Genomic DNA, 26,869 nt, shown 5'->3' on the forward strand with positions numbered 1-26,869 from the left:
ACAGTATTAATATTTTAGACTTGGAAAGTCTGTTTCAACTCTATTTGCATGAATATGGCGAACGTGCTGAATATAATGCTTCCGTTTTTTTATCTCATTATTTATCTATTTACCTATTGGAAGGAACAATAGGATTTTATTAGCTTCAAATAAATGGTTTATGGTTTGACCAGGCTATTAACAGAAACGCATTCACATTGGATATAGTTTTCGTCTATGTAGGCTATTTTAGAACTTATAGATTTTCTCATTGTTACAATTTAGACATTTTTTTCTCAAATCTATTTCACATATAACAAACCCCTCTTTCCCTTCTTTTAGAAATCATGGATATGCCATGCAATGACCATCTCCATCATATTTTACATATGCTGAAGGCAATATATACTTTGTAAACAATATAGTTCTATTAAACTTATCTGCAGGGATATCTCTTTAGGGCAGTAACTTATTGGAGTTACATACCCGGAAATAGGAGATTTCCTTTAAATGTATTGAATTTCTTTGAAGTCACCCAAAAAGGTCCCAGATGATTCCAGAGAGACTTGGCTACATTTTCACATCACAGCTGCAGCACCCGGAACCCACAAAATTCTACTGAACCAAATTGAAATTTGATTCATACCATGGTAAAATACTCCAAGATTGCGTAGAGCCGTAATACGACCATTGGCATGAGAACTTTGCATCGCAATTATGTCACCAGTGTCTAAACTATGGATCAGCAGGTGCAAGCAAGTTTGCAATCTGTTTGTTCCCACCTCACTGATTTACATAAATAGGGTAAGTTCACACGTAGCGTAAATACTGTAGAGTTTTCGCAACGGATTTTGTTGGGGAAAATCCGCAGCATAAGGCCGAATTCAGATAAACGTGGGGAAACTCGGACGTGAAAAACTTTAGTTTTTCACATCCGAGTTGCCCCCGTGCGGGTCTCGTTTTCACGGATCCCCATAGACTTGAGTCCATCGAGGGATCTGTGAAAAGGGAACAGGACATGTTCAATTTTTCAACTAACCCTACACACAGTTACGTTGAAACAATGGCCGTGTGATCGGCCCCATTGAAATACACGCGTCCGTGTGACGGTCATTGTTTTAACTGCCGTCACACAGACATATAACACGGTCGTCTGAATTCGGCCTTATACAGCAGCAGCAGCAAACTGGGTGAGATTTCAACAAATCTCATCCACACGCTGCGTAAATGCTGAGTGGAAAAAATGCTCAGAAATGTATCTGGGGTGCATTTTTTTAATCCGCAGCATGTCAATTGTATTTGCATAGTCGCTACTTTTTTGTATTGGGTTTTTCCCATTGAATTCAATGGGGAGGTAAAACCTGCAACAAATAGCATGTGTTGCAATTTTTGCAGTGGAAAAGCTGTGATTCTGCCGCAAAAATTGCAAATCAGAAAAAAATTATCTTATACTTACCCAGAATTCTGTGCTTCTTCGTCCAGGCCGGCTTCCTGGGAGGACGTTTCATCCCCTGTGACTGCTGCAGCCAATCAAAACATCATCCCAGGAGGCCGGCCCGCAGGACATCAGAGGGAGGCATCGCCATGGCTACGTAAGTATGAAACTTTTTTTTTTATGTGCAGTTTTCCGCAGTGAAAAACTGCACCATGTGGCGCTCAGAGCGGATACGCTGTGTGCTTTTGGGCAGCGTATCCGCCCTGTGGGAATATAGCCATGCTGTTCCAAAGCCCAATTTCTCCCATCTGCTTTAGAATTCCATCAATAATATTGTAAATCAATTTCCCGCTTTAAAAATGGCTACTAGGAATAATAGAAGGTAAATGGGGACTTATCTTCGCAGGCAGGATTCATATAGGAAATTTTGGATGAAATCAGTAACTAAAGAGAGCATGACCACCAGTTATACCTGGGACCACCCAATGCAAGCACCCACTTTTAATTCATGTTATTAGACTTTCGATGTGGTGCTTGTTTCTGGATTTACTGCATGGCCTGTGTGTATCTATTGGTCAGCGATATCCCTTTCAGTGGAATTCATATATATAGTAAATATACATTGCTGCAAGGCACAGAAGTACATTCTAAAGCCAGTTGATGAGTCTAAAGTTGGTTTACATGGGCAGATATTGGTCGTGTTCACCATCTTTAAAACGAGTGAAGATCGACAATACAACTTGTCTATTGGCACTGGTTTGCGCCCTGCGATCGGATCAATGATCGATATGTATGGGGATGAGCAATTGTTACTACATCATGTCGGCAGCACGTTTACACAGGGAGATGTGCTGCCGACTAGTGACCAATTCTATCGTCACATAAAAGCTGCGATCAGTATGACATTTTTTTATATCGATCATTGGCCCGTGTAAAAAGGCCTGAATGAGCATTGCAGATGGGTATGTGCAAACAGGTAATGAAAGTAATTACATGGATGTGCTAATTGGGTATTTGGCCATTTTCACACTGTAGTATTTTGATCAGTATTTTGCATCAGTATTTGTAAGTCAAAACCAGTAGTGGGTCCAAAAAACGGAAGAGTTGCAAATCTTTCCATTGTACTTTTTTCTATGTAGGCTCCTCTTCTAGTTTTGGCTTCCAAATACTGATGTGTTCACATGTGCCTAGGAGGCTTTATTCCTGAAAAAATAGCACAGCATGCAGCGCTATTTTTTCCAGCAAAATGACGGACACCATTATGGAAATCTGACGGACCTCATTAAAGTGAACGGTGTCCATCAAGCGCCGTTAATGTCCATCATGTGATGGATCCATCACAGTATTGAATTCCATATTTCTGCTCTTATGATAGAACAGAAAAATGGAATTCCTACCCGGATGTGAACATAGATTTAGTTCATTTAAATATCGAAAAATATTTACAGCAATCACTTGTTCTAATGATTAGGAAAAGCTTTTATGGAAATCAGCTTCCAGAATATATATAATATATATAATTCATATATAATGCAGTAGGATTTTATTTTTTAACCAATATCAGGCCTGCTAATATAATGCAACATGACAATGTGTCAGAGCAGGGAGAGAATGTATCTCCTGCTCTCACCGAACAGTGTCATTACTGGTAATTGAATATCCAGCTGTCTCGGCTGTCAGGCTCAGATTAGTTTATATCTGAGAGAGATACATTGCAGATTAGTTACATTACGACCATTCTCCAGGGGTCGGACAAACGCATTAGGGGCCTTTCAGTTTGGAAAAATACTAAACAAACAACACGGCATCTCTGCTAAAATATTACAATGTTTTCAAGAAATCTACAGGTTGCAAATCCCTTGCTATTTGCTTATACAATCAACAAACTATTCACACATTTATAAACTGATGTGCGGGACAGTATATCTACATAATAAATGTGGTACGTTTTACTAGTAAGAATATATGACACAACGGAGATGGGTAGAAATTATTGTAAATAAGCAAAATGTCCATGACGTTGGGTGTCTATGTATGGCACTGTATTCTCCCAATGCTAATATGAAATATATAGTATTGAATGGAACAAGTCATATTTTTATTCATGGATTCTGAGGAGATACAGTATATACCTAAACATTTCTGTGAGTGACATATAATTGATCTGTACGACAGGGATCAATATTACAGCTGTGTTCAAGAGACCCAAAGTGGAAAACCACAAAGAAAAACAAGAGCAGAGGAGCAGGCAGTTAGGGACCAAGAACATAGCCATTTTATGGATCTGTATTCAGGCTTATGAGGACTGCTATGGGCCCATATTGTGGCATGTTGTGTTGGATTTTGTATCACACAGGTATTCTCTAGAGCAAATGCTTCTAGTGAAGAATACGGTGAGATACCATATGGTAGCGCACAGAGTACCTATGGAATTTTTTAAAAAATGTGCAGGATGCCCCCAATGCATCAAAGATTATTTTCGGAAGCATTGTACTGTACTTGATTCCACAATCCTCGGCTAATTTGCTGTTTATACACACATACCCACATTTTGATAAATCAGTCACATCATACATCACTGCCATTAACTTTTAGGGCAGGTTCAGACATGGCGGAATTGCAGTGGAATTCTCAAGCGACCGTTTGTTACATTTATTTCTATACATTTTTACGCAAGTTAGTTCAGATGTTGTGGAAAACTCTGCTGCGTACCATAGGCTGCGGTGCGGAATTTTCCCTCCGCTGCATGCACTGTCTGTTACGGAGAAGAAGCGGAATTTCACTGCGGATTTCAGCCTCTGCAATGCAAAAACTGAAATCTGTGGCAAGTCCGCTGTGATATACGCAACGTCTGAATTACCTGTCAAATATGCAAATGTTGGTGCAGATTCGTTGCGTAATTGCCCCAAATCTGCACCAACATTTGCAGCGGAAAAACTCTGCCACGTCTGAACATGCCCTTACTCTGGCTGACATTACTCCACTTTTTCTATGCCAGGGTCTGTGTGGCGTAGAGAAGCAATTTTCTTTCCATTTGCGGCTTTTTGCTAAAAGAAAAAGTTGCATCTTATAATTGTGCATGGTGCAAATGGCTCTATATTGTGGCAAAAATGGTTAATACATTTATCACACAGCAGATTAAACTATTTTAGAGTAAAGAGCAATAAAAAAAAGGTGCTAATTCATTGATAAAAAAAATTGCCCTTTGTTAAGAAGGAAGTGTAAGTGGTGAATATACATTAATATATTTAGGAACTAGATAAATAGCAATTCCTCAATATATTCTTATCAGAATAACTTCAGTAAAGGCATTCAACAAAGGTGAACCTAAAATTGTTGAGAGGAGCAAGTGTTAAAAAAGAAGATTCTTATAACAACTACTATGCTGAAAGCCTTGAATATTTTAAAATCATTAAATTGGTTGACTTACGTCTGTTTTTTAGTGACAGCGAAATATAATTGATATAACGCACTGAGCTATTCTGTGCTGGAATATAAAGAGATTGCTATATGCAATATTCCTATGGAGCCGCTATTATTCTTCTCATTCTTAATTAAACTCACACCTGCTCTTAAAACGTCAGCTATGTGAGAAAACGGAATCTCAAAGGCAACGTGTTATGTGGCACAGACTGGCAATAACAAAAAATCCTGCGCAGAAGATCTCCAGCTTTCTAGAATCCACATAAACATATGTAATGGATGCTTGCAGGCACCTAAGTAATAACAGCTACTGAACACAAGACAAAGCACCCGGAAAGTGGCACTTTAGCTTCCAGTTATCTCAGTGTGGACGCCTCGTTACTTCTCTGCACACAATGTACAGATGTTCGAGTGACGAATAGTGCAGCGTTAGCAGCTGTAATACAGGAGTGCTCGCTAACCAAGCGTATCCACACTATGTCAGGAGAGAAAATTGCCACCTGCATCTTAGCTGTACAGCCGCATGGATGTGAAAATGAATGTAGACTTGGTTAACTCTTTGTTAATGGTGACACAACTTAGTGGCAAAGTACAGGGCAAAATTTATGCAACCAACCCTTGTTATGTACATGATGGATAGTTAGAATTTTTTTTCTCTGCGTTACCCATCTCTGATACGATACCATTTCAACTTTTTGGGGAGCTAAGGTGAGCAAAAAAACCAGCAGCTCTCTTTTATTTTACCCTACTTGATAAATAGGGTTATTTTAGAATAGTTGGGACTTCTACGGAAGATGGGCGAGGGGGTGACGGAAGGGGCCACCCCTTCTTTCTAGCACCTTAGATGTTGAGGTTGCTATTGACCATGGCATTTAAGTGGTTAAATGTTTGGGATCTGAGTTATCTCCAATCCCAGCCATTATATTGAAGTGTCAGCTGTAACATACAGACGACACAAGCTAAGTATTGAGCGGGCTCAGTTTTATCAAATGTCAGGAAGGGGTTAATGATTTAACACTTGTTCAAAAGCAATCATGGTATAATGAAAGTCTATGAAACTTTCTTATATACTTCACCATTTTCTATGATTGCAATAAGTGAATGGAAACTTTATTGTTTATTCTCAGAGGCTAAAAAAAAGCCCATCCTGATTCAGTCATGTTATTCAGCTGACAGTTTGTTACAATATATCAGTGTAGGTAAGAGCTATTAGCCTGGACAGGAGAGAGAGGTGTGTGCTGCTGTTGTGTTCAGTTTACAGATAATTATTTAGATATATACATAGTAACAAACACACCGCTGTATGACAGCCATAAGTCAGGACAGGTTTTCAGCATCTAAATGTACACGCTTTTTTAAGTATATTTGCTTTTTGCTTTGATATAGTATTGGTTTTTAAGTAAATTAATTACTATTCAAATACTGTGGTTAAACACAAGAATTATAAGACCCTTTGTACAAAGTGGGGGGTTCCATGTGGTGCCTCCAGCATACATCAGGTTGCTCTGAAGCCAATTATATTGCACATCAGCACTGTCCTCCATCTGGTACTCAATATGGATTAGCAAAGAACAATGTGAAGCCCTTCAGAAAAATCGGGCCTGGAGACACAGGATCCTGATGATGATGTCAGGAAACTGATTGACTGATAAAGCGCCCACTGTGTCTACATTGTCCCAATCTGACTAAAGGTCCTTTTACACCGGCCCATTTTGGCCGGTTCAACGAGTGCCGATCAATGAGACAGCTTGTTGATCAGCGCTCGTTTTCTTCTTTCACAAGGAGCTATGCATGGGGACGAGCGCTCGTTACTCCGATCGCTCATCCCTAAACATTTCTATCATGCCGGCATGTTTACACAGGGAGATGTTTTACTGACAACGATAATGTTTTCGGCATTTAAAACGATACAATCAGCTGATGATCAAGCGTTTGCTCGTTCATCTGCTGATCCCTGCCCTGTTTACACAGGGCAATTATCAGGAACGAGCGTTATATGAATGCTCGTTTGCCCGATAAATGGCCAGTGTAAAAGGGCCCTAAGAATCATTACATGACGAGTGATAAATATCAGCTGGAGATATATATTTATAATTAGGGAAACATTGAAAATGTTGATAATTTATGCAGATGTTCTATATACCATACATAATAGCTATCAAGAGGAAGATATTAACTCCATCATAGAATACTTTAGATTTTATTATATAATACCTTTCTAACGCCTGTGGTACATATGTAGAAGTACAGTTCTAGTAAGGAAATTATAAAATGTAAGACATTAAAGGGGTATTCCCATCATTGAATATTATGGCATATCACTGTGATCTGTGATCACTGGCAGGAGAATTAGGTCTGTTTGTGTTTTCTCTAGTAAAGTGGCACCTCCGACCACCAGCTATGCAGGGATTGCAGCACAGCCCTATTCAAGTGATTGGCGCTATGCGGTCGTTTTCAGTACCCTCTATTAACACGCCCATTTTAGAGAACCATATAGCGTCCAAACTATACAAAACTGTGTACAAATAATTATGCAATACAGTCCCCAAATAACATTGCCATAAGGTGCGAAAATAATGCAACCAGAGAGTTGCCAAAATATCACTGTCCAATCAATAAACCATGAAAAGTAGCTGGATTTCATGAGTTTGGGCATCAATTGTGAGATTGGAGTTGCAAGTTCCAGGTGCCCAGGCCATGAGGGTCTAGTGTCGCCCCTTCAGAAGTGACAAATCATTTTCCTTATGCAACTGTACCGGACCCACACCCCTAAGGTCAGCATTGGTCCAGGCAGGAAGATCCCCCCCCCCACGATCAGTAGCAATAGCCCACTTACTATGATGGGAAAACCCCTATACCTATATCATCTGTACCATTTTGTTATCCATCTATAATAACAATATAGCTTTCTATAGAAGAAAAATAGGTTAGAAGTTAGAGCCGACATTATGTACAGAATATACAGCCCTACTTAGTACAGGACTGGATAGTTGTATAATATTTAGTTCACTTCCCTATAACTATCCACTTAATTAAAAATGTATGTTTCTTCATAAAGACACAGTATCTCCTACAGCTTTGGATTTTGCTTATATAATGGTTTCTCTGACTGCTGTCCATGATGATTAACCCATATAAAGTCAACTCTCTCTATAATTTATTCATAGCCTAATGTATCAGTTTCTAGATATAATACCTTCCTAATCCATTGGTACATATTATAAATGTTGCTTGTTAGAAATTCCAAGGACAAATTTTTCCTCAGCAATTGAATACAGTTTTTCCTTTAAACTTCCTTAAAGGGGTTGTACATAATTTGAAATATATGGCCACTTTCTTCCAGAAACAGCACTGCACCTGTCAATGGGTTGTGTCTCATATGATTGAAGTTAGAGGGTTTTTCCCATCTTGGACATCCATGGCATATCCTCAGGATATGCCATAAAAGTCTGATAGATGCGGGTCCCACCTCTGGGACACGCACCTATCTCTAAATCCGGGCCCCCTAAACCATGTTCTAGCTTAATGGGCTCCGCTGCCTCCCGGCCACTTCCTGGTTAGGTGGTCGGAAGTTACGGAAACAGCCGAGTGCACGCTGAGCTACGCTGTTTCCGTAACTCCCATGAAAGTGAACGGGAGCTACGGAAACAGCGTAGCACGACAAGCTACGCTGTTTCTGGAACTCAGTAGCTACGAAAACAGTGTAGCACAACGGGCTACGCTGTTTCTGCAGCTCCAATTCACTTATATGGGAGTTACGGAAACAGCGTAGCTCAGTGAGCTCGACTGTTTCCGTGACTCCCGACCACCTAAATAGGATGTGGCCGGGAGACAGCGTAAGCCAAGTAAGCTAGCCTTCGTTTTAAGGGGCCCTGTTCTAGGGATAGGTGCTGGTCCCAGAGGTGGGACTTGCATCTATCAGACTTTTATGGCATATCCTGTGGATATGCCATAAATGTCCAAGACGGGAAAACCCCTTGAATGGGGCTGAGCTGCAATACTACACACAACCTGTGGAAAGATGTGGAACTGTTTTTAAAAGAAAGCAGCCATGTTTTCTAATCCTGTACAATTTCTATAATGATACCACCATTATCCTCGTTTATCAAATGCGATAATAAAACTTCTGTTGTCTATGTAACCACTTATATACATATATAACCTGTAATGGCCCTCGAGACCACTTAAAAGATGAATCATTTGGCAAATTAATTTATTTTAAAGGTTTATGCTTCTTACCATTGCACAGAAGGGCTCTGGAGGATCTCCACAGGTACTGTTTGGAGGTTCAAGCCTAACCTTCAGATATTGTGTCATGTCCTTAGATTCTGGTTGACAAGCCATATATTCCCACACTATGCCTTCATCAGACTTTGCCTGAGTCTTGCACATATCATAGTGTCCATGCTGCATTGCTATGGAGACTGCCACCCACAGGGTGTTGAGATTGAGCACCAGGAACAGGTACATACCGGAAAAGTTTTGTCCACACTTGACAATTGTTGTAACTCCAAGATATTTAGCTATTACAGTTCACAGCAGATGAATATATGTCTGCAAATAAGTTCAGTATATGGATAAAAATCCAACATCCTTTGCCCACCAAGCAATTATTATTGATGATATCTCATTGGCCTTATTTTGGCGGAACAGTGTATATAAATGGAAGATGCTTCAAATGTCTTCACCGTGGTTGGTGGAGACTAAACATTCGTGGAATACAATTTTTAGGTTAATGATTATGGAGAATAATTGTAGGTTCTTCTGGTATATTTTTCATGACAAACGTCTTACTAGATTTTAATGTCCAAAAATCAGTTCTCAAAAAAATGAAATTGACAAAAAAAGGGAAGTTTTATATTGCAGATAAGATGAACCAAAGTGCATCCTTTGTTCTGAGGTTAGGACTGTGTTGAGATGAGATTATTTTAGTGCTTGATATGAATCAATCTTCATCTACCTTTTGGCTTTTCCACCCTAGAAAAAGGGAAACACAAATGTCAGGTTTAAGTTTTATGTTTGAAAAATCAATGCTTTTTTGTGAAAGCAAACATCTTGACATTTGATGGATCTTATCAATCAGGGCAACAGATAATCATTCAATGAGAGACTCTTGCGGCTTTTACTATGTTTATGAAAAGAGCCATGGATTAAAAAGTATGTATACCATAAACTGAAATTCATAGCCCCGTTCTAAATTCTTAGCCCCATTCTTACACTTACATCAGTAATATAAATTATAGGCAAATATAAATTATAATTCATAGGCCAATAACAAAACAATCCAAATACTGAAGAAACTTTTGACAATTCGCATAACCAAGAAATGGTACTTTGGTTTTTACTAAGTGCCTATGCACAAGAGTACCACAAAAATGTATGCACTGTTTAGTTTTGTGGAGAGTTCACTTGTTTTCCCGATACACATCTTAAACTAATGCCGTTGACTCTTTACTTTCTTTCCCTCCTGAGATCTTACGTCTTGTCGAAATGAAGGAAGGATCAATTTAAAATGTATTTTTATAAGAGGAGTTTTCAGGATCAAACATGAATTAAGAAAAAGTACAAAAGGACCCTGTAAAATGTGACTACAGGTTATTATAGATTTCTACCGGAAAATGACTAGTTCCGCTCGCATACAAAAAATATAGAGTATGATATATATTCTTAGTCAATAATAAGGTATATTTCCAAAAATGTATAAAAACATTTCAGAATATTTATCTCAGGTTGTAAAATTATTATATTTGTTCATATTGATTGATTTTTTTTTCTTATAGCCCTCAAATAAAACAAAATTAAAAAAATATATACAACAAAGCAACACAAGCTTGTAAACTTATAAACTATAAATGAAAGCTTGGTCTCTGGTCTGTATGATACATCCATGATGGAAAAACAAACAGTTGATACTTGTACCAGGTCAAGTTTTACACTATACGGGCGTAGGTTCAATCAACGTGCCTTTGGTTAGCGCAGGAAATGGGAGGGGGAAGGGGTGTAACTATAGGGGGTTGCAGAGACCATTACTATAAATTAAACATTGATTGGTAGCCCTGTTACAGATTTGGCACTGGGGCCCAGTAGCTTCCAGTTATGCATCTGGGAAAAGCCCAACTCTAATGACACCGTCAAGGAGACCTGAGAGAGGGAATGACAGGATATGTGGGTGACCGGTGACAAAAAAGTAACCTAATGAGAGCTGGTACAGCTGAAAATCTTAGCTGTCAGCTACTTAGAAACTGCAGACAGAGAAAGTTTGCAGCATTAACATTTAAGCTTGCGAAAGGAAGACAGCAAAGTTACTGCACACTCAGGAGCACAGTCAAGTTAGTATTTTGGACTTGAAACTGAAATGTTCTAGGAATTTAAGACAGGGTCTGCACACTTAAAATGAGAATGAATGATTCCACTGTAATTTTAGATACTGAGTTCTGGATATTGGTCTATGATTTAGAACTTTACTGTTTTTAGAACCATACACAAAAATGGGAAACATGGCTACAAAAATATACACTGTACTTTTTTGAAAGACTCCTAATAGCTAAGGCTGATCACAGACTCACTGAAATCCATGCCCATGTTGTTACTTATGTTTCCAGGGTAAAGTCATTTAGAATAATGAGTTATTGCAGGCAGAAGTCGGCACATTATAATCAGTTCATAAAACAGTTTTGATGACATGTGTTGAATGGGTGTAATGTGTGAAGTTTATTTCTGTTGAATAAAAGCAGTTAATATAAATGTGAATTAACTATGTGTTACAGTTTATCTAAATGCAGTACAAGATATTGATAGGTGCATCATGAAGACGGCAGCTAAGACATTTACTAAATAATTTACAAATCACAAACTATTTGAGTAGATGTGAAAGAAATCAAGTTAATGTGAGAGTATAAAAAGGCTCAAGGAAATCCACTAAACTAAGACACATGAAATCTCACAAAAGGTGAGGAAGCCTTAAGGCTATGTTCACACAGAGTATTTTGGGGGAGGAATATCTGCCTCAAAATTCCGTTTGGAACTTTGAGGCAGATATTCCTCTCCCTGCACGCCGATTTTCGCGGCGATTATCGCGCCGTTTTTCGCCCGCGGCCATTGAGCGCCGCGGGCATAAAACAGCAAGAAATACCCTTTCTCCTGCCTCCCATTGAAGTCAATGGGAGGTCAGAGGCGGAAGCGACCGAAGATAGGGCATGTCGCTTCTTTTTTAAATCAATGGGAGGCGTTCTCGGGCCGTTTTTGCCGAGTTTGAACATAGCCTAAAATACAGTGATCCCTTATAATAAAATGCTTATTTTCAACTCACTGTACAATGACCGTTCCTTGGCCATTGCATCCTGAAACCACATTCAGCTTACAATGCTGCAGATAGCCCTGTTCTACGATGCATCTGATTGGCTGGAGGATCCAGCCAATCAGCCTGGGACCATCATTGGTAAAACACCAGTAAATCATTACATCACATTGGGGGCAATTAGAGGCAAATGGCAGAATAATAGCTCCTCTCTGAGGTACAGTACAGAAATACATATAATATCATGCTTTTTACCTGAGCTGCATGTAATGTACCGCTCTCTACCTGTGCTACATGGGCTGTACGGCTCTCTACTTGTACTACATGTAATGTACCGCTCTCTACCTGTACTACATGTAATGTACCGTTCTCTACCTGTGCTATATGGGCTGTACTGCTCTCTACTTGTACTACATGTACTGTACTGCTCTCTAACTGTACTACATGTACTGTTCTACTCTCTACCTGTACTACATGTACTGTACTGCTCTCTACCTGTACTACATGTACTGTCCTGCTCTCTACCTTTATTACATGTACTGTGATGCTCTCTACTTGTACTACATGTACTGTGCTGCTATCTACCTGTACTACATGTAGTGTACTGCTCTCTACTTGTACTACATGTACTGTATTACTTTCCACCTGTACTAAATGTACTGTACTGCTCTCTACCTGTACTACATGTACCGTGCTGCTATCTACCTGTACTACATGTACTGTGCTGCTATCTACCTGTGCTACATTTACTGTACTGCTCTCTACCTGTACTACATGTACTGTGCTGCTATCTACCTGTACTACAAGTACTGTACTGCTCTCTACTTGTGCTACATGTACTGTACTGCTCTCTACTCGTACTACATGTACTACATGCACTGTATTGCTTTCCATCTGTACTATATGTATTGTACTGCTCTCTAACTGTACTACATGAACTTACTGCTCTTTGCCTGTGCTACATGTACTGTACTGCTCTCTACCTGTACTACATGTACTGTACTGCTCTCTACCTGTACTATATGTACTGTACTGCTCTCCACCTGTACTACATGTACTGCACTGCTCTCTACTTGTACTACATGTACTGTACTGCTCTATACCTGTACTACATGTACTGAACTGCTCTCTACCTGTACTACATGTAATGTGCTGCTCTCTACTTGTACTACATGGACTGAACTGCTCTTTGCCTGTGCTATATGCACAGTACTGCTCTCTACCTGTACTACATGTACTGTACTGCTCTCTACTTGTGCTACATGAACTGTACTGCTCTTTGCCTGTCCTACATGCACTGTAATGCTATCTGTGCTAGGATGAACTTCCCTTTTTTACACTGTGATTGCTGTACATCACTCTGAAGTATGATTTAAGGACTTGTTTTATCTGTATTAGTGAGATTTCGTTATCCTCATTTTTTTTCTTATTTTCTTTTTATGTTGCTGTAGAAAAGCCTTATGAGCGCTCCGGTGAGCGCTCATTCTCTAAGAAGTTGAATTGGAGGCAAATCTGACCCCAGCTGTTTAACCCCTTGATCGCTGCGGTCCGTGATTGTGGCATGATCAAAGGGGACTTCCCTCTTCAATCGCGTCAACGGAAACGGGGTGAAACAATCGGAGACTAGAGTTAAACTTTGTGTTGACCTAACAGCAGACTGTGTCATAGTGACATAGTATAATGTACTAGCACACAGGAGTATACTAATACATTATAAATATAAAGTAAAGTTACTAAAATGTTATCCCTTCATGAGATTAAAAAAAATGGAACAAATAAAATAATATAGAAATGTCTATAAAAAAAAATCATTATTTAGTATAAAATATATTGTTGTGCCCATTTATTACTTAAAAACGAAAAAAGGTATAAACAATACGCAAAAAAATGCGAATAAAAGACCCCAAATGTATCCCCAAATAAATATACCACAAAACCGCGCAAGAAAATAGAATTTCTTCCGCATAAAACAAGGCTTCATATAGCCAAATCAATGAAAAAATAAAAAGTTATGGCTACTGAAAGACTGATAGCCAAAAATAAAAAAAATAAGCTGGTCATTAAGGCCTTTTCTGGGCTGGTCATTAAGGGGTTAGGACTTAGATTTGTAAATCTGCTTTTTGAAATTGTTGTTTACAACTTTAGATAGCCTCCTCCAGTGTATCCTCTAAACAATGTAGCCTGAGGCTACTCAATAATATATTAGGATACAAAGCTGACAGTCATTTTTTTACTTAATTAAGAAAAATAATCTGACCAGACATGAAAGTCTGCTTTTCAAAAGTTCTTCAAAGCTTTCTTATGTCAGTTCTTCTTGGTTTAGACATCTAGTGAGCAAACACCATTGGGGCCCTGGCATCTGCCCAAATGAAAAAACAACATAAAAAACATCTACATCACAGGAAGACCCTTGACGACAGGGACTGAACTGACGGGATCTAATGTCTCACAACAAATCCATACATGCTTAATATCTGCCTTTAGCTTCCAACAGATACCATTAAAGCAGCGCTCCAGGGAATATTTTTATCGTGGCTCATGTTTGGAAAGTACACCCGGTAAGAGGTAGGGGCAGATACTCCTCTTACCGGCTGCTTTCTTCCCAAACTTTTTCCTCTGATACCAGCCACCGTTATGTCACGTGACTGCCCGATTTCTACAGTGTCTGCTTTATGGACCGGAAGTCACTTTCATAAAGCATTCCTATAAGATGCTCAATGTGAGTGTCATAGGAATGCATAGTGAATGTGACTTCCGGTTCACACAGCAGATGCTGTAGGAATAAGGCAGTCACAGTGCAGTCACATGACATAACGGCGGCCTGGATTGGAGTAGATAGTTAGGCAACAAATTGGGCCGTAAAAGGATTACCTGCCCTACCTTTTACCGAGTGTACTTTCCAAACAGGAACCATGATAAAAAAAAAAATTCACTGGAGTGTTTCTTTAACATTTTAGAAATGTCAGACAGTCAGAGCGGTGTGAATATGACCATTGGTTAATGATGTGTTGCTGACACAGGTTAGTGTTGACCAGGAGTTAATTACAGGTAAGGCCTCATGCACACGACCATGCATTTTCTGCCGCATACTATCTGCAATTGCGGATAGTATAGAAGAAATGCTACCCTATCGGCCAATGCAATCTGTGCATTGCCCAGAGCCTGGACCGCAAAAAAAATAGTACATGTCATTAGACGGACCGCAGTTGTGGTCCGGGCTCATTGAAGTCAATGCACATCTTGAGTGTGCACGGCCCGTGGATGATGGTTCGTGGCCCATCCGTACCGTAATCACGGACCGTGCACACAGCTACGGTCATGTGGATGAGGTCTAAGACACTTGGGACCAGAAACTTTTTTAGGCTCCTGGCAGATTACCGGATGTCAATTATCTAGAACATATTAATATCTGTCTTCTTCAGTTTATTATTTAACTATAACGGTATCAAATTTACATGGTTAATAATAACCTTGTTTATTATTGCTGCATGGACATTCTTCAATTCCCCATTGTATGTTATATTCAATCTCTTATATTCTTACAGAGAAATATATGAGATAATGTATTTCTTATGTAATTTATAAAATATTTTGAAATCTAAGGTGAATTTTAATATTCTCAACAATTTACAGTGTGTGTATGAGTTTGAGGGGTATTATTTCTCATAATACACACTTTAGCTGCTGTAACATCTCACAGACAAAATGAAGCAACAACCTAATATCAGTCATTGACTAAATAATATAAACCCCAGTTCCTCTATAATATGAGGTCTACAGCAGCTAAGGTGTTTGTAAAACAGTGTGACCCATAAAAGTGACTGCCATAGTGCCTTTCAAACAGATTCAACCCCAGGGCTCCCAAATACTGTCGTTTCAGTGCTCCACATAAAAGTACTCCACTCCAATACTCCAGTCGTTTCAGTGCTCCACCGTAGCCTTAAATACCTCCAGCAGTACCAGCCATAAATGTTCCCAAAACAGTGTCAGCCAGTGCTACCAAACAGTGCCACCTAGACATATCCCCATACCGTGCTGGTCCCATTGTCAGTCATACAGGACCAGTGTCTCTAGAGAGTAAGCCAGTAACCACAAAAAGTGGCAGTCAGGGTAAAAAATTATGCCAAAATGCCCCTAATACACTTCCAGCTATAAACGTCCCATACAATACCAACCACAGTGCCCCCACCATGTCAGCCACAGATGCCTCTAATACTGTGCCACCTAGCATGTTTCCTCACTGATGTTCTTCTTATATTGTAGTGACGTATAAGCGACCAATCAGCAGCTGCTCTCAAAAGGTTGGCACAGGGGGAAGAGCACCTGAGAGAAGTGATCTGCAGGGAGAAATGTTTATGTAGTACCAATCATCTATGTATAATGTTAAAAAAAAATCAAACTACATCTACATGTACTATAATATGTCATAGTGGTTAGCTTGTTGCATGTGATTTCCATGGGATTGGCGTATTATGTTAGCCATACAATAATACAAAGTCATACATTTCTGGACGAGAAGTTTTGGACGATTCATTATCTGTTCTTCCCTTGTGGGCATTCAGTTAATGATGGAATTTAGAAGGAGGATGCAGGGGTGTCCTACACGTCATTTGACGCTGCTTTGCAGTTAGTTAGGACTACAGAAAACGGGGTATTTTTTGGAAAAGTCAGATATTGATTCAGCCTTATGTTTGCTGCCATTTCATCCCATCTGTTTTTATCTCTTAATTGTTGTTGGGAAGGACAATATTTTGAGGACATGTGTCTGCCGATGAAATGTTCGATTTTTTTGCAGTTATTTTGAGGTGTTTAGCTGTTGTCTAAATTAGATAGACTGCTATGTAACTGGGATTCCTTCCGTTTGACATGATTTGGACAATTTTTTTATTTGTTAGTCCAAAAGTTTTGTCTGTGTGCTTTTATTTGTTACATATGTTTAATATAAGTTGGAGCTCCCGTTTCTGAGAAAATGTATGGTATTGTAGGTATTGAGCTAAATACCGTTGCTTTGTTTTTTTGCTACCGGCAGACATGTTGACTATGCTAGTTAGTTTCACTGATCAATTTGTGGTTGTTAAGAAGGTGACACTTTTGCCCATGCAATCTTTGTTGAGACTTTTTGTTTTTCCTGGCAAGGTGATTCCCATGGGCAGCGTTTTTTCTAGACTTTAGCGACTAAAGGAGTGCAATGACCTGAGCATTTTATTAGGATAACTAGGCCCATGAATAAAGATCTTCTTGCAAGGCAAAGTTTTTTTGCATGTTTTTAATGATAGGACTGTATGGCAGGATGAGATCTCCAGCACTTATTAGCATTTGTATACGAATGCTGCAGGCGGTTTTGGAGCTATACTTGGTAATTCCTGATGCAGTGAACATGGGCCATGTAATTGGCAGGTATTGTACTGGCAGTGGGGTTGTGGGGTCAGAAAGTGTCAAACAAATGTTTATGTTCCTGGACTGATAACATATCTGTAGTTTAAGTAGTTAGAGGGGTTGTCCAGTCCCTAAAAATTGATGACCTATCCTTAGGATAGGCCAACAATAGCTAATGGGTCCGGGTCCAACTCACGGGATCAGATGTTTTGAAGGGGGTGCAGAGCTTGTACGAGCGCTGCTTCCCCTTCATTTCTACTTGCTTACTGTGAATCGTCGACACGGATGTAGCGGCGATTCACAGGTATTGCAGTCTTCTTCTCCCATTGAAGTGAATGGGAGAAGAAGGCTGCAATACCTGTGAATCGCTGCTACACGTGTGTCGATTCAAGTAGAAATTAAGGGGAAGCAGCGCTCGTACGAGCGCTGTTTCCCCTTCGAAACAGCTGATCAGCGGGAGGTCCTGGAAGTAAATTTTTAGGGACTGGACAACCTCTTTAATAGTTTATCCTCAGAGTGACTCCCTTTTCTTGCTTCATTTCATCTGCATCGCCATTTGGGGCTGTGGTGTTTGAAGTATAATATACGGTTTCAAGACAAACATCTGCCCATGAGAACATGGTGGTTGATTCACTGTCCTGTCTGAAGAAGTCCCTCCTCAGGAGAGTAAACCTGGGCTATTTGCGAACCCTGGTCGAGAACGCTTGAATCTGGTGCGGGAGTTCGTTTCCTCTTCCACATGGCGCAGCCATAATAGGTCATGGTCTGAGTGGCTATCTGTTGCAGGCAGAACATTTCTAGATACTGAAAAGGGGCATTTAGAAATTACACTGAAATATTTTTTGCATTGTTGAGAATTTGTTCCAGCCATTGGGCGACGGTCAGGGGATTTGCGGGCCAACAATTTGATTGTTGGGATGGATGTTTTAAGGTGTTTACTTGTAAGTGTAAAACCGATCAGCTGGGAAAGGGAAGTGGCTCACGATGTCAGTCTTAGGTGGTTTGTCCGGTTTGGGTCTCGTGCGCATATGTAGTAGTGAGGGCCTTGTTCCTTTCCTTCTTAGTATATGCTCGTGGAACGCTATTGACACATTATCAATTTGAGCCAGTTTTCAAATTTTGCTTGCGGATTCTCAAACATGACGCAAAATAATTTAGTACACATTCTTTTTGTATCAGAGTGGTGATGGAGGTAGATTCACTGGGTATAGGTGCAGGGGATATAATGCATCTGGGGAGATGGAGGTCAAATTGTAATCGCTTTTACGTGAGACTTGATTTTGTTGTTCTTTAAATCCCCCTCCTCTCCTTCCTTATTCATCGTTTTTCAAGTTTGGCCTGACTGTAGGTTTAAATTTTCCCATCAACTGCGAGCAACTCTATGCCCGGGAGTACTTTAAATAGGTTTTTCATTGGACAAAGTGCATTGGAAAGGAGTTTGTGAGATTAGATGAGTTTATATTTTGCCAGAGGTAGAGTATATTAGTAATTTAGTTCAGAGACCTATTACTATAGTGGTCCACGTTGGCGGCAATGACTTGTGCCGAGTGAAGATTGAAGAGTTTATTGCCTTGATAAAGTCTGATTTGCGTTGTTTTGTGGATTTCTTTATTCAGATGGTTTTGGTATGGTTCGAAGTGGTACCGAGACCTGTATAAAGAGAAGCATGCAACCTGGCCTATATTGAGTGCGCTAGATGACTCTTGAACATGAGGTTGTCATGGCATGTTCATGCTATGTTGGTGGGCGACAATGCATATTTACTGTTATCTGATGGCGTTAACATGAATAACATAGACACTGATATTTTTCTTTTGGGTTTACAGGAAGGCGTAGAGAAGGCCCTAGTTGTTTTGGGAAGGGGTGGTCGGAGAGTGGTGTAGGGGAGTACACACTCTCCTCCGTGGTGTAGTGTTCAGTTCTTGTCCTAAAATGGATATAACCTTCCCGCGGATGTAAATGCAGCCTGCTTGGCAGGGTGGCATTACGGGGCAATAAAGAGAAGGAGTTTAGATCTACCCTAGTCAGGATAAGAGGTTATATAAATAATGCTGTGATCACCCCACTTTACCCATAACAATAGTCTTAGTCTTTAAGGGAGTTAAAGAGGCTCTGTCACTAGATTTTGCAACCCCTATCTGCTATTGCAGCAGATAGGCGCTGCAATGTAGATTACAGTAACGTTTTTATTTTTTAAAAACGAGCATTTTTGGCCAAGTTATGACCATTTTTGTAGTTATGCAAATGAGGCTTGCAAAAGTCCAAGTGGGTGTGTTTAAAAGTAAAAGTCCAAGTGGGCGTGTATTATGTGCGTACATCGGGGCGTGTTTACTACTTTTACTAGCTGGGCGTTCTGATGAGAAGTATCATCCACTTCTCTTCAGAACGCCCAGCTTCTGGCAGTGCAGATCTGTGACGTCACTCACAGGTCCTGCATCGTGTCAGACGAGCGAGGACACATCGGCACCAGAGGCTACAGATGATTCTGCAGCAGCATCAGCGTTTGCAGGTAAGTAGCTACATCGACTTACCTGCTAACGCTGATGCTGCTGCAGAATCAACTGAAGCCTCTGGTGCCGATGTGTCCTCGCTCGTCTGACACGATGCAGGACCTGTGAGTGACGTCACAGCGTGATCTGGCAGAAGCTGGGCGTTCTGAAGAGAAGTGGATGATACTTCTCATCAGAACGCCCAGCTAGTAAAAGTATTAAAAACGCCCCGATGTACGCACATAATACACGCCCACTTGGACTTTTACTTTTAAACACACCCACTTGGACTTTTGCAAGCCTCATTTGCATAACTACAAAAATGGTCATAACGTGGCCAAAAATGCTCATTTTTTAAAAATAAAAACGTTACTGTAATCTACATTGCAGCGCCTATCTGCTGCAATAGCAGATAGGGGTTGCAAAATCTGGTGACAGAGCCTCTTTAAGGTGTCACTATCATGCTTCAGCAAAATTGAATGAAGGTTACCCGTACGGTAAACACTGTAAAAAAAAACAAAAAACGCCCAAATTGCAAGTCACCTTAGCCCCAAAAAATGGAATGAAAAGTAATCCAAAAGTCACATGTAGCAATAAAACTACACATCATTCTGGCTACACAAAACTATTTTTTTTAACAAATAGTCTTTTCTTTAAAAAAGGGGTAAAACATAAAAAAAATATATAACTTTGATATCACCATAATTGTATCAACCCGTAGAATAAAGTGAACGTGTTGTTTTTTACTGCACGATGAAACCCCAAAAACTTTGGCACAATCATTTTTTAGCCCATTTCACCCCACAAATATTTGTTTTTTAGTTTCCCAATACATTATATGGTACAATAAATGGTGCCATAAAAAACGACATCTTGTCCCGCAAAAAAAGAAGCTCTTATACTACTATGTCGACGATTTTTTTTTAAAAGTTATGGCTTTTGGAAGGCAGTGGGGCAAAAACTTAAATAAAAAAGCGAAAATTGCCTGTGTCATTAAGGAGTTAAACAACTTGGAAAAAGCTTAACGCACAACTTCACTTAGACATTAAGGTTTTGTCAGTTAAAAACAGTTAAAACAATTTTTTTAATTGAAGCAGTAATCAGTTAGGCTGGGTTCACACGTGGCGGAATTTCACTTAAATTCCGCTGCGGACACTCCGCAGCGTTAATCCGCAGCGGAGCCGTTTCTCCATTGACTTCCACTTTAATTTAGCAGTGTTCGTTTAGACGATGCGTAAAATTCCGCTGCGGAGCATAGGCTGCGGAGCGGAATTTGGTGTCCGCAGCATGCTCTGTCTGTTGCGGAGCAGTGGCGGACTCATGGCGGAATTTCTCCATTGACTTCAATGGAGATTCTAATTTCCGCAATGAAGTCCGCAGCTGTCATGCACATGTTATGTGTGCTGCGGATGCGTCTTGCTTTTTTAACTTGACATTTCTTCATTCTGGCTGGACCTATGTATTTCTAGGTCTACAGCCAGACTGAGGAAGTCAATGGGGCTCCCGTAATGACGGGAGCGTTGCTAGGAGACGTCTGTAAATAGTCACTGTCCAGGGTGCTGAAAGAGTTAAGCGATCGGCAGTAACTGTTTCTGCACCCGGGACAGTGACTACCGATCCCAATATACAGCAACCTGTAAAAAAATATAAGTTCATACTTACCGAGAACTCCCTGCTTCTGTCTCCAGTCCGGCCTCCCAGGATGACGTTTCAGTCTAAGTGACGGCTGCAGCCAATCACAGGCCAAGCACAGGCTGCAGCGGTCACATGGACTGGCGCGTCATCCAGGGAGGTCGGGCTAGATGCCGAAAGAGGGACGCGTCACCAAGACAACGGCCGGTAAGTATGAAATTCGTTTACTTTCACTAGGGAAAGTGCTGTCCCTTCTCTCTATCCTGCACTGATAGGGAGAAGGGAAGCACTTTTCCCGCAGTCCGCAGCAGCTAGTCCGCATCAATTTTCTGCACATTTTGTGCAGATCCGCAGCAGAATCTGCAACGCAGATTCTGTGCGGCATTGATGCGGACAGTTGCGGAGGAAATCCGCCACGTGTGGTCATGCCCTAAATGTATGAAATTGAAAGAGCAAAATAAGGATATAGCAGGACCAAAGAAAGAATGATAGTTGACATCTAGTCACCCCATACAGCGCCGTTTATTTTCGAGGAGATTGAAGGTGTTCTCACATATTTAAAGCCGAAATTCCTACTTACTGGGGAAACACGTAATGTAAAGTCTTTATGTGTCATCATTAATGGCCACCATTGTGAGTCGTTCAAGATGTGTAGTGAAAACGATTAAATGCTAAATTAGATCTGAGACGCCTTGCAATTAATAAAAGAAAATTGGTCTCATTCACAGCACCCACTTCAGAGCCTAAACAGATTCTCCGTGCAGAATAATGAAACTTAAATTAGCTAAAAGGCTCATTTTCTGCGAGACGGAGAAATTAATTCAATCAGGCGTCGGTCCAAAGGAAATTGGCAATTTGCACTGATTGTCCCTTGCAAAATTACTAGAAAATTTGCTCAGAATAACTGTTTTTAGTCATTTTACAAGCAAAGTACATCAATCTGTTATATCTGGAGCTGTCAGAGTCAGTGTCAACACTCCACCATGCCCACATACTGCAAGTTACTGATATTAGTAGTAAAATTATTAGAATCATTAGGAAACACACAGGAGATGAGCCTGTGACCTTCATTAAAGTATTTATAGTAATAATTAGAAATAATAACAGGAACACTGAAAAATAAAATGTTGCATTCCAAAAATAAATGGGTTTCCCCACCACTTAGATTTATTTTTCTATCAATAGGTTATGCTATAGGAGTATGATTGATGGAGGTACAACTGCTGGGACCACCTCTGATCACTAAAACGATGGGGTGCAGTGCTCTTCCAAACGCAGTGTCCCTTATGATCCCGACAGTCACTTGGTCTCACTTAGTTTCTCGCACTAAAGCCAAGAGCATCTGACAGGATAACACATTTAATTCTTGTACATTGTTATTATCAGGCTAGATTAGTTGCCAGATTTCAAAAACCCTACTGCCATTCAGGATCCTCATCTATTAACATGAGCAGGAACTGGCTACAAAGAGTATCTTGCGCTCTGGAGGACTGACAGGTCCATACATTACTCAAATAACCCATTAATTAAAAAGAGGACTGTGTAAGGCTTCGTTTCTCCTGGTCAGTGGTGTAGCTATAGGGGTTGCAACGGTCGTAGTTGCGACCAGGCATCTAAGCCTGGGGAGCCAACAGGGCCCCCGTTTCCACACAGCGCTGACCGCATTGGACCCGGTTCCAACTGTATCTGTGTCCTCAGGATGCAGATACAGTTGAAGTCAATGCTGGAGCAAGGAGCTGGCGGCTCCTTGCTCCAGCATTCACTGTGCCGTGAGCCATGAGTGGCTTGGCGCAGACAGGCGCGATGTAGTGACGTCATCGCGCCTGTCTGCGCTGAGTCACTCATAGCATAGGCCAAAGGAGGAGAAGGATCTCTACTCATTGTGAGAACAGGAATAGGTATAAGTAATTAATGTAATATTTATTATTTTATTATTTTTCTATTAGGCACATATGGGGCATTATACTTGGTATGGGAGAGGGGCTGATATGGTGGCAGCTATAGGAGCATTATACAGTATGCGGGGCATTATACTACGTGGGAGCATTATACTGTGTGGGGGCATTATACTCTATGGGGGGCATTATACTGTATAGGGAAGCTAGGCGTGGTATTATACTGTGGGGGCAGCTATGGAGGCATTATAATGTGGGGAGGGCAGTTATGGGGGCATTATACTGTGTGGGGGCAGCTATGAGGGGCATTATACTGTGTGGGGGCAGCTATGGGGGACATAATACTATAGGGGGCAGCTACGGGGAGCGTTATACTGTGTGGGGGAGCTATGGGTGCATTATACTGTGGGGGCATTCATGGGGCTGTTGAGCAAGGCGTCTGGGCAGAGGCGCGTGCAGGGTTCTGGTGGTGTTGGGGAGAGGTAGGAGGGCCCAAGCAGCATTCTTGCACCAGGGCCCATGCTCCTTTAGCTATGCTCCTGTCTGCGGGGGTGCTGCAGGGATATATAACACTTGATGTCAGGCTCACTCACAGTTTACAGCTGATCACTTAGGGTCTTAGCAGCCAGAAACCCTGTCATCAGCTTATATGGAGGTACTATTCTAACAAAAGGAAATTGCTCAACATGGACAGCCTATTTGAAAATTTGAAGCTAATATATATCACAATGGACACAGCATATATCATGGTGATGGCATATACTAGTACTTGCACTAAGAAATAAGAATTTGATTTTATAGAAACAGTCTGAGGAACAGATTTTGTCTGTATTATACTCCACCACTTCTACAAGTTGCTGAATGATGTTGCATGTTTTGTAACTTTATGTCTTTAGGAATATACACTTACAATGGCTGTAGCCCAACAATCATGTGACATCAAGGTCACCACAATCTCTGAGCTTAGGTGTCAGTGTAACATGGTTGTCAGCTTCTTACTGATAGCAATACAGTACATAATTTTTCTTTACAACAGATGTAGGCACAGATAGTACTGCCTTCCGGTCTATCCCTATGTATTGAGTCCTACTGTAGCCTCTCAATCATTCACAACGCACTAAGCAATGAAAGCAGAGATTTCCTGATATAGAACCAGGTAAGAAAAAACACTGGGATGACATATCAATATGTAACTGTCGTTGACAGAAATATTAAGGGGAAACTGGGGTTTCTCCTTAAAGCATACCTAACCTTTCAAATGACTATTCAGAATAAACTGTCATATGTGTGTACATGAGGAATAACACTATTTCTGGACATTAACTTACTTGTATCTATGCATTTTAATTTTTTTGCAGTTTTCCCCTCTACAGGCATTATTTCTAATCTTAGTTTTCTCTGAGCTAGTGGGTGGAGCCTAACTGCTATCATGTCTGCCATACATTGCACACATAGGGAAGAGAACATCCTGCTCTCCTACCTCCATGCATCACAAATGTAGAAGCAGAACAATCATGGAGGACATCATACAGCAGTAATGGGCAGTGTAGCTGTGAATCCAGAAATGTGGTGAGATATAACACTCAATATGAGCTGCAGCAGCGTCAGTGTCTCTCTGCCTCTCTCACTCTCTCACTCTGCTCCTGCTCCCTCCTCCCCCTCCCTACTCCATAGACTACTATGGGCAGCTATAATCTGATCCTTCAGTGAGCTGATAGTCTGTCTTGTATTGAAGAGACAGATTTAGCAGTAAATTCAGAGTAAGTGGACAGTTAGGAGGGATGGGCGGAGCCTGATAAGTGTAAAAATATGTATTTTTCTCTAATAAGATATAATACAAAGTTTCTTATATTCGCTTGAACTATTTAAAAATGTGTTGAAAAGTTAGTGACTATTTAAGATAAAAGTAACTGGATATATACTAACTACAGTGTAATGCCCGTGGTCGCTGACCGCCAGCATTCCCCACTTACCAGCAGCCCAACTGCAGGACTCTAAAGCCTTGCCAGCGTCTTCTTCCCCAGAGATGCCGGTGGACACTGCGCTCTACTCTGGCTGATTCCTCTAGGGTTCGCACACGTGTCCCTGGTCTTAAAGGGCCAGCGCGCGCACCAGGAACATCACCCCTAACCAATCCCAGCACACCCTGGACTTTAAAGAGAACTCTGCCCATTTCCTCAATGCCTGAGCAATAATATGTCTAACCCTGTGTTGGTCTGCAAAGGTTCCCTTGCGTTATCCTGAATCCGTGTCAAGTCCAGTGTCCGTGGCAACTTCAGTATCCATGTCCGGTGTCAGGTCCAGTGTCTGTGACAACTTCCGTATCCGTGTCCGGTGTCCATGCCATGCCCAGTGTCCGTGACGACTTTAGTATCCATGTCCAGTGTCCTTGTCAAGTCTAGTGTCCATAACGACTTCAGTGTCCGTGTCCAGTGTCCATGTGAAGTCCAGTGTCCGTGATGACTTTAGTATCCGTGTCCGGTGTCCTTGTCAAGTTTAGTGTCCATGGCAACTTCAGTATCCATGTCCGGTGTCCTTGTCATGTCCAGTGTCCGTGATGACTTCAGTATCCGTATCCGTGCCAAGTCCAGTGTCCGAGACTACTTCTGTGTCTTTGTCCAGTGTCCGTGCCAAGTCCAGTATCCTTGACGAGTTCCGTGTACTTGTACGGTGTAAGTGCCAAGTTCTGTGTCCGTGAAGTCTACAGTTCCTATGTCCTGTATCCGAAACAAGTCCAATGATCCAGCACAGGCAAGCTTCCGATTATCCGGTACAAGCCAACTTCCGATAGTCCGGCATAAGCCAGCTTCTAATTATCCAGCACAAGCCAGCTATCGAGGTACTCTCGCCCTAGTGACTGTCATTGACATCTTGTTTGATCAGCTGCTACTCCGTTACGACGGAAGTGGTCTAGTGGGTCCACAGTCCCCGCAGTTGTGACATACAGTATGTATGTATATATATATATATATATATATATATATATATATAAATAAAATAATACATGATTATTATCAGCAATCTATACTGAATCTACATATTCAATACATTTAGGACTTGTGGAATTTATCTTTTATGTAATGATGAATTGTGATGTCTAAATGGTGCTGAAATGGTGCCATGCAAAATAGCATAGAATGTCGTGTTCTAGTTAAAGAGTTCGGAGTATATGTCTTGATCTTTTGTGCTGTAAATAATGTGGATGAGGAGACTGCCTGGCATTATTAATGATAATGGATTCTGACTCTACGACTGGTACAATGCACATGTGTAATGCCTTGTCCTGTGGTCTATGACAATGGGTGCTAGACAGGCATTGCAATGAAAGTCATAGAGCACCAGA

At 40.8% G+C, this 26,869-nt stretch overlaps 1 protein-coding gene across 6 annotated transcripts in view; it reads right to left on the bottom strand.

The window, feature by feature from the left end:
* NTNG1 (netrin G1) overlaps window positions 1-26,869 on the bottom strand; it is a 253,959-nt gene that overhangs the window by 219,148 nt on the left and 7,942 nt on the right. For all 6 annotated transcript variants that reach the window (XM_075833361.1, XM_075833363.1, XM_075833362.1 and 3 more), the window contains exon 2: window positions 9,077-9,814. In XM_075833361.1, coding sequence (XP_075689476.1) covers window positions 9,077-9,307 — 231 coding nt within the window. In that variant the 5' untranslated portion in view covers window positions 9,308-9,814. The remainder of the gene's footprint in view (window positions 1-9,076; window positions 9,815-26,869) is intronic.

This window comes from Rhinoderma darwinii, chromosome 7 (genome assembly GCF_050947455.1).
Source record: "Rhinoderma darwinii isolate aRhiDar2 chromosome 7, aRhiDar2.hap1, whole genome shotgun sequence".
Classification (NCBI taxonomy): domain Eukaryota; kingdom Metazoa; phylum Chordata; class Amphibia; order Anura; family Rhinodermatidae; genus Rhinoderma; species Rhinoderma darwinii.